At 33.4% G+C, this 9507-nt stretch overlaps 1 protein-coding gene across 8 annotated transcripts; it reads left to right on the top strand.

Annotated features, from left to right (window-relative positions):
• Window positions 1-3055: 3055 nt before the first annotated feature.
• LOC114713409 (uncharacterized) lies at window positions 3056-8008 on the top strand. 8 transcript variants are annotated; one of them, XR_003737337.1, is made up of 6 exons: window positions 3340-3730; window positions 4215-4655; window positions 5063-5414; window positions 5505-5724; window positions 6530-6781; window positions 7282-7344. XR_003737337.1 is itself a non-coding variant. In XM_028898049.1 (6 exons), the coding sequence occupies exons 1-5, from the start codon at window positions 3656-3658 to the stop codon at window positions 7346-7348; spliced, it is 1155 nt and encodes a 384-aa protein (XP_028753882.1). In that variant the 5' UTR covers window positions 3340-3655; the 3' UTR covers window positions 7349-7367; window positions 7529-8008. The 8 variants fall into 8 exon arrangements, 7 of the variants coding, with proteins under 7 accessions (XP_028753883.1, XP_028753884.1, XP_028753882.1 ...); XM_028898049.1 differs by lacking the exon at window positions 6530-6781 and adding an exon at window positions 7529-8008 and having other exon boundaries at window positions 7282-7367; XM_028898048.1 differs by having other exon boundaries at window positions 6530-7363.
• Window positions 8009-9507: the final 1499 nt, after the last annotated feature.

Below are 9507 nucleotides of genomic sequence, written 5' to 3'. Positions count from 1 at the left end.
ATTTCAATTAGGATCTAATCAAAATATATAAAAATTATTTTAGGATTTAATTGGTTTATTTTGAAGTGGGATGTTCTGTCAAATATTGAAAATTAATTCTTCATTTTTCACTTTTTTAAATATCATTATTCTTTATTGCTGAAAACCAAATAAGGCTTAGTGTAATATTTATTTTGCCGTTATGATGAGGTTTTGGTTTAGTTGCCTGGCATGTGATTTTAAATTCTTGATTCATTTGTGAGGGAGGCAACTTTGAGGGGTTAGTTTAAACTTCAACTAATGAATCTCAGTGGTGTGAGAATCTCTGACCCGTTGTTATCCTAAACATATAAAAACTTAATAATTAGCTTACATATATCAAGAAAATTAGTTAAGTTATTAATTATTTTTAATATTCCTCAAATATTCCACTTAGTTATTACCCCAATTGATAAAATCTCCCTCTGATACATAAAATCAATACTAATATTTAAAAATGAATTTATAAATTTGTAAAGCCAGGGTGAGATCTTATATTTTAAATAAAAAATAAATCTTCTAACTAACTCCTATATTTAAAACCAATTAAAAGAAATCTAAATTACAATGATTTAAGAAATTATCTTCCCTCCCTTCCTTAAAACTTCTCTTCTGGGTATCATGTGAGTTAATAAGGTAGAATCATAAAATGCTACTGCTTTCTTGGTGATCGTTGGCCATGGAACTAATTAACCGTCCTTGTTGCCTTGTTATGCAAAAACATTTCCAGATTTCCTTGTCCAGTCGAATTTCCTTTTTTAGTGTTTTGGTGACGCAAACTTTCGTTTTTGTACGGGTCTTTGTTCTTTCCTTAGAAACTTGGTTTTGAAAGCAATGACTTGAGATTGGGAGAAAAGAAAAGAAATTATTTTTAAAAAAGGAACAGTACAAGACTTGAACCAACTGCTTTGCCTTTGGTTCCCTTGCTTTACAAGTTGGTTGGTTAATTGTGACATAGGCCAACCTTAAACATAAACTTGCACCAACCAGCCACATCATCGTTTAAGTCATCTTTAGTTTATGTTTTACTTTTATTAAACAAAAGCTTGCTTATTTCTTTTTAGAAAATTAAATACTCTTTCGGTCTTTAATATAAGATTTATTTAACTAATTTGATTAGATTGAAAAAGTTAGGTAAGTTAATTAATTATAAAAAATATGACATATTTTTTTTTCCTAAAACACCATAATTATCTTTCTTAATATCCTCCCTCCCTCTCTTTTCTACTTGATTATGGTTGAGGGAGTATCCATAGGGGTAATTTAGAAAAAATGATAAATATAAGAAATATATCTTGTATTTAGAACTAAAATTAATTTAACAATTAGGTCCTATATTAAACACCTGATGAGTACTATTTTAATTCGTACATATGAATATCTTCTGATAATTCATATTCTCATACGTTCCAGAGGAATTAATTGGATTATTTTTTAGTGAATCATGCGCAATTTTGTTGTTTTTTTTTTAAACAAAGAATCATGCGCAATTTTGACTCAAGAAAATTTGTGCGTGGATTTTTTAAATAGCCTTGTTTCCCAATTAAAATAATAAATGTATCTTTTTTGTATAAAAGATTAAAGATTTTAATAACGACGTTATATGAACAATTTTACTTATTTTCTGATTACCGGCGAACCTAAATTAAATTATTATATTACGAACTTATTTATCCATATAAAACACGAATAAATATAGTGATTTATGGATCTCGCTTTTATTTTTGAGACTACTTTTTTCTAATCTCTCTGTTTTTTTTTTTTGGGTAACAAACTTTTTTCTAATCTTTGATAACATGGTATATACGCTTTTTAAGAATATCAATAACGAATCGGATTGCAACATGTTCCACAGTATCCGATTTAAGTACAAATTAGTTTTTTAAAACCTATTTTGCCAATAATTTTATTTTAATTTAATAGTATATAAAAACTTAATATGTGCCAAAAGTTAATATCAAATATTTCATAATTAATTGATTAGCCAAAAATATTTCATAATTAATTAAAAAAATGCGATAGAGAGTGGTTCTATAAAAACAAAAAAGGGTAATAGGCGAAATCGAATCAACAAACCTCTAAGGTTGGTTGTATGCCAGTTGTAATACTTCTACCGCATCCCATTTTATTTTTAAAATCTACGAATGGCTGGCAAAAAAAAAAATATATAAAATCTCTGAATGAATTACATTTGATGGATAACATTTGATTTTTTTTTTTTTGCCATCGATGGATAATATCTGATTGATAGTATCAAATTAATTAAATTAATCACATTGCTGGCCAAAAAAAGATTAAATTAATGACATTGCTAGCCAAAAAATTAAATTAATCACGTTATTCACATATAACTCCCCGATTATTTGAGTGACTTCATTGAAAATATGACCTGAGATAATGTAAAACGAAAATATATTGAATAATTTATTTTTTGATCCTAGCTAATCCCTTAATAATCATATAGTAGTATAATAGTAATTTCATTTAAATATACTTAGTCTTGAACAGAAAATTCTGTTGAAAATCATATTAATTTATGGTAATTGGGTTATTTAATAGCGATGTTCAAAAATTAAAAATATAATTTAATCCTGTTACTACAGCTTCACGAGCATAAGTATACAAACATAAACATTAAACAGATAATTATTGATTTTGCCCCAAAAAAAAAACAGATAATTATTGAGGGGAAAAACATACACAGAAATTTTGCAGTATATTTTTTACGGTACATACACAGATATTTTTATATTAATAAATCTAACCTAATTCTTTTATGCCCCATTAAAAGAAAAAGATTTTGTCTTAAATATTAGAAATATAAAGATATAGATAACATATAGATTATTTTTTTCTTTTAAAATTCCTATTCAACTAATAAAGTTGCAACTCAACGAAGCTATTCTTGGACAGTTAGCAAGTTGGCAAAGGAAATTCTTCCTATTTTCTTATTTTATTTTGTTTTTAAAATTTGCCTAAAACCCTTTAATTTCTTTTTTGGCAAACACGCTAGTTAAGATGATAATTAGTTATACGAACAAAGACAAAAATTGTAATTTGCATAAACCAACAACAAATCCCATTCTGATTTCACAATCAGGAGAGTGAAATTCAAAAGAGAAGGAGAGAACATCGTCTTTCCTGAATCGGAACGAGGTGAGTGAAATTTCTTCATCTCCCTTCTCACAAATTCGATTGTCTTATGGTGCCATTCTTGAACTGATTCAGCTTCTGATTTTGCATTCTCTGCTGTGATTGTTTCTGTTCTTAGCAGCTATCAATTTCGATTCTGTATAGTTTTTCTCTCTGTTTTTTTCTTTTTCGTGTTGCATACGAGTTGTTCTTATGTTTGAGTCCATTTTCTTTGACTTTTTTTGTTTGGTTGCTAAGAAAACGGAAGAAGAGAATCAGAATTCTCCCGTCTGTTTTGTTTTCCGTTGGCCTGATATAGTAATGAGTTATTTCCTGGTGTTATCTGCTTGCTTTCTTCTAACATAACAAAACCTTTGAAAAAATAAATAAAAGAAAAAAGAAAAGGAAACCCCCAAACTCAACCAAATTACTGGCGCGAAGCTCAGTTGATTGGTTATTCCACCTCCAGATTCTGAACTTAATTCGATGAGATGAAATCGGTTTAATGCCTTTCATTCTTTTGATCAATAGCACTTCGGTCATGACTGATCGATGCGTATCTATCTATATGTGTGATCGGGTACGCCTTGAATTTAATTTTATAGTTTTCCTCATATACTTGGAAGACAAATGTACAACGAGTTCGATATTTAACTTTCTTTGGCCCTGTACTGGTATATTTATCAAAATTCGAAACTTTATAGATGCATACTTATACCCCTTCTCTGTCAATTTCATTGTTTTTCTAATCTGGTTCTTGCTGTTTTCCATCTCCTCGATAATCAAGATCTGAATTAAAACAACGTACGAATTTCTGAATAGTGCTGTTGGCTACCATTTGCTGATCCAGCAGCCCAAAACTGCCTCCTTTGGACAAGATATCTATGGCTGTCTATCTTCAGTTGTTAGCGTCTTTAATCGCGACCTGTATGGTGTTAGCAATTAATCGGTTTTGAGCTTTTTTCTATTCTTCTTTTAGTTGACGACTTTTTGTGCTTAATTTTTAAAATACATATTTTGCCAGTCGTGAAATAACTAAAATCTTCATGTTTCTTCAACAATAGGTGTTCTGGCTGAAATTTGCCAACAATATATTAGCAAATATGAAATTCAAGAAAGGGACCAAGGTGGAAGTATTAAGCAAAACAGAGGTGCCTTCTGGCTCCTGGCGATGTGCAGTGATCATCTGTGGTAATGGCCACCACTACTCTGTTAGATATGATGGATATGACGGCGCTCCTAGCAAGGAAATTGCGGAGAGGGTACCCAGGAAATCCATAAGACCATGTCCTCCTGTCCTTGAAGCCACGGAGGATTGGAGACCAGGTGATGTAGTAGAGGTCTGTCGGAATTCCTCCTGGTCAATGGCTACAGTTTTGAAGGTTCTGGGGACGGAGTGCATTTTGGTCAGGCTGCTTGGGTCGTCTTTGGAATTTAAAGTGAACAAATTTGACATCCGGGTGAGACAGTCTTGGCTAGATGGCAAATGGATTGTGGTTGGAAAGGTACTTTTCATGAACCTTTGTTTTCCAATTCTGAACATTTTGTTATTTCCATCATCTTACTCAGCAATTTTGCAGTACTGTATTTTTCCTTTACCGATTGGCCTAATTTCATATCTTATGTTGAGTTGGTTTTGACTAGGTTTTTTAGTTTTGATTTATTCAATACATTATGTTTGCTAATAGAAACTAATGGGAATTTCTAGAAAAACTGTGAATTTTGATAGGTTTCTAGTCATGTTATGCTTTCAATAGTTCTTGTTACTTTGATTCTCCTCATATCTACTTTTCTGTCTAGTAAATGCAAAACAAAAATAGAGTAGCTTTCACATTGTGTTCTCTGTGCCGCTGTTTGTAGATCATCCATGTTATCGGTTTCAATATTGGCTGATTATTCTCTCTTGATGCAGGGAACTTCCAGATGTGAGAGTGGAAAACGTGATGATACACTTGCTCCCAAGCTTTATTTAATGTCTAGTGCCCGAGGTCAGCAAACAACCTTGAAGACAAAACGGTCTTTTGACCATGATTATCTTCACGACCAGAAAAAAGTGAATGTTCTGAATTCCCATCTTGGTTCTAGAACATTGAAGCGAAGCAGCCATTCACAAGTTGGGTTATATGAAGAACCTCCCCTGAAGCTGAGAGCAACCAATAATGAAGGTAGATATCAGAGAGCAAGAGTTGCATGTCCATCCATGCTGCCCAAGCACGTGGATGGTGCTGCTGTCCCAAGGGGCATTCAGGTTGAAGAATACAGAGGTACTTCTCTAAACGACATAAAAAATATGTTTTCTATAACGGATAAAGGGAGGAAGAAACACACTGACATCATTAATTGTTCATTTGCAGAAAACTTTGAAACAAATGATGCCGATGAGGTCTCAAGCTCTGTTTGTAGTTGTAGTATCAATGACTGCAATTTGAATAAAGCACGCTATCTTATATCTGCAGGTCTTGTAGAGGATTTAGAAGGTGCAACTTCTGATGCTGAATCTGCATGCCATTCTAGATACGAGGAAGGGAGTCATTCCCTTTTATCAGAAGAAGAAATGGCAGCAGAAATCCATAGGTTAGAGTTGCATGCCTATCGTTGCACAATTGAGGCATTGCATGCTTCAGGACCCTTAAGTTGGGAACTGGAAGCTTTAATGACAAATCTTCGTCTTTCTCTCCACATATCTAATGATGAACATTTAATGGAGATAAGAAACTTGATTTCTTCTGAAAACAGTATACCTGTCAAATGATTGGGATATCTTTTTACAAATCAATAATACAATTCTGCAGGCGTAGGGTTTCATAATAGGAGGTCAACTGTAAGAAGCAAGATGAGTAGATGGTTCAATTAAGTTTTAAGCTACTTAGTGATATAGTTTGATCATTGATGTGAATGTAAATGATAAACTTCGAGAAGAAATGAATATCTCTTATCTCTTATTTGTATATTTGATCTTGCAGCCTTTTAATTCCTGTTGGCTGTTGTAGTGGACATATTTGATGAGGATCTCTCTGGCACCATTCTTCGTTTCTGGTTATTGTAGAATACCTGGAAGATATTAAGTGACTACAGAAATTTGAAATTAAGTGGTATCTTAGAAATGTTGATTTATCATTGATTCTTTGTGACTGATGTTTTAAAGGCTTCCATTTTTTATGATTCACATCATTTTTCAGTATAAGTTGTCTAGATCGTTTTGCATCCATTTTGGACTTTTCAAGTTGTGAGGAAGCTACTGTCTGCTTTCTGATTACGCGAATACGTACTATGAGATGTGCCATGTATAGTATAAAAAATTGTCTCAATTACTCCGTAAGTTGACAACATAAGCAATGTCATTTGAAGATACTAGTAATTCTTCCCCTGCATTTTCCAGGGCCATGATGGAGGCATATAGATGTTGCTTCCAGGAGTCTACAGATGATGGCGCTTGCCATCTTTTTCTTCGTGTAGAGAATGGCCGGGTTTTCTAGTATGGCTCTTGATAAGCCAGCGATTCCATAAATATGGGAGTTCTGCATTCTTCCATTTTTGGCCGCCTGTACGGCTCAAATGTGTTTTGCTGAAGGAAACAAGCTCAGGGTCTTGTGGCTCCCAGGGGCTGTCCTTATTTGCGCATATTTAATAGGTTTACTCGAACTTTTCACTTGAAATAATTGACACCATCTTTTGCGCACGCTCCTTAAGTGGTTGTTTCCTGTCAAAGCCTGGTTAATGGTCTAGAAGTTATTTGTAAATGATTTTGGAATGCTAATATTCTGGTAACGGGACAGAAGCTTAGGGGAGACAATCGTGGTGAATGTCTGTCCATTAATTAATATTCGGTGGTCAAATCTATGAACTAATGGTAACATAATCAGGTGTTATCATTGCCTAAGTTGCATTAGGCAGCAGCTGCAAGGGGTTTAGTCCTGGATTTGGATATCTAGCATGTTTTCACTAAACATCTTGTGTAGTTTACTTGTGGTATTACCGAATCATTTAGATTCTACGCAAAATTCTTGTTTTTGCTGCTGTGGCTGCTCATATGCATTGCTGTATAAATAACAAGAACAAATTCTTCTCCTCTTGTGGTGGGATGCATACAATTGAAATTCCTCGATGACTTGTTGGTGCATCACTGTTCAGCTATGGTCAAATAGCACGGACTCCAGATGGCTCTTGGAGGGACTTGGTGTCAGAATATGGCTGCTAAAGCTAGAAATGATCACAAGGTATGCTTATATGGGATATGCACTGTGAGCTTTTAATTTTAGTTTTCGGCATGCCCGGTTTCTCTTAAGCCGGTCTCAGGTGCATATTTATTCAGTAGGTTTCTTGCTTGGCTTACATATGATGCACGTTATTTACTTGCTGTTCCATGTTGAGTTTAAAGCAAGTGAAGAATGAACCAAGACTCTTCAAAGCTACGTTCTCTTTCGCGTCTGATTTTCTTGCATCTCTAATGCTGGTCGATTGTTCGTGCTGAGAAGCCGAAATAAAAATCAAAACTGGGTTCTTGCTTGGGAGGGATTGGACTCCAATGAAGAGGCACTTGTGGGCTTCAATCGCTTATGCTCTGAGGGTGGTGGTCCATACTCTTTCTGGGCTTCGTTTAGGCCCATATTTTGGCTTGTTATAGTTCGGCCTTCTGGTTCAGATTTTTGGGCCTGGCGTTATTGCAAACTAATAATGCCTGCTCCTAATCCTCCTCGCTTTTATCCCAAGCAGAAGGATGGCAGTGTTTCTGATCCCCATTTCAAGTTTGAAATGAACGTGTTTGTGAACATAAGTGAACTAAAAGTTATGCATTTATTATATTTTAAAATTAAATTTATAATAAAAAGACAAAGAATTAGATCTATTTTCCCTACAATATATAGTTCTACATGACAATATTGCTTTTTCTTGTCTTTGTTTTTTTCCCTTTTTTGTCTTCTACCACCTTTTAACTTAATTCAATTTAGTGTATCGTGGAGTTCAAAGATGAGAAACACGTTGGGACCAACCTAGAAAAAAAAAATTCTTGAGAGAAAACTATTATTTGAAGTTAACATGCATGGGCAATACACTTTTTTTTTTTAAAAAAAAAAAGTTCTTTTCAAGGGGGTGTAAATGTATGTGTGGGGCTGTGAAGACACAGGAGGATGGAAAAGCTGTCAGGCAGAGGCAGAGTAAGACAGGGGAGGGGATATTTTAATTTAAGGATGGCATTATTATTTTAAGAAAATAATTAAATGTTGATTGAAATTGCAGAATTGTTGTAATAAGCTAATAATGAGGAGAGCTGCTAATTAAATAAGGAAACCCCCAAATGAGTTGTGCATTGATGTGGCTCCACCAAATCCTCTTCCATTGTCTCTTCTGCTTCCTTCATCATTGCTCTTCCCATGTGATCCTGCCCCTTTCCCTCTCTCTCTCATCTTCACTCTTTCCTTTTCCGAAAAGAAAAAATTTGCAGAGTTTGTTTTCATAGTTTTGTATTTATTATCCAATAAAATAATAATTAAATTAATTGACAACATTCTGGTGTCAACTCTTCCATTTTATCTCTTCTCTGGCAGACAGATATACATGACCTTTTTTATTATTAAATCACATTCTTTGTCTTGTTTTAAAATCCAACTAAACGACCCGGCCAAAACTGAATTAATAATAAATAATATGCTTATCACCACATTCTTATTTTAATATATAAGATGTATCAACATAACAGTAATGTGAATATATATATCCCAGTAATCTCCCCGTGACTAGCTATTAATCATAGGCACTGAGATTTCTCTATCAACTCAACTGACAATGAGATGTTCATACTAAGAGTTATATTTATTTATTATTTCATAATTGAAAAAAATTACGCATAAACGGAGAAGACCATGTATCTGGATGCCAGCTTTTAGGAGCGATATGTTGGCAGAGCAGAAACTTTATAAATTATGTAATTGAAATATGATTTTGACTTATTATTTAGTTAGTTTTATTAATTGGTACTACCTCCAGTCCTTAATATAATACCTTATTTGATTTTTATTTTGATTCTAAATATAAGACCTCAATCTATTTTTTTCTCATATTTATGTATTTTTTCTAAGGTAGTCTTTCTGACAATGGTAGTTCTAGCCAATATACTTTATTAGCAAGGATATTTTAAAAAAACAACACTCATTTATTATAAATAACTAACTTAATTTCTTTCCTTAATCTCCTCAAATTAATCAATTAATTCTTATAATTAGGACAGGAAGTAGTAGTAGAATTTGAAAGTGAGGGATGGCTTTTTGGGAAATGATAGACCGACAAGGTGTCATGAATCAAGGGGCAGACATAAGCCAGCTCAATTGCTTAGCCATGAGAGCCTTATTAGGAGACATT

This window comes from Neltuma alba, unplaced genomic scaffold, assembly GCF_004799145.2.
Source record: "Neltuma alba isolate B1F8T4 unplaced genomic scaffold, ASM479914v2 tig00011424_pilon, whole genome shotgun sequence".
NCBI lineage: Eukaryota > Viridiplantae > Streptophyta > Magnoliopsida > Fabales > Fabaceae > Neltuma > Neltuma alba.
The sequence above is the reverse complement of the archived record's forward strand: the minus strand, read 5'-3'. Positions and strand labels throughout refer to the sequence as shown.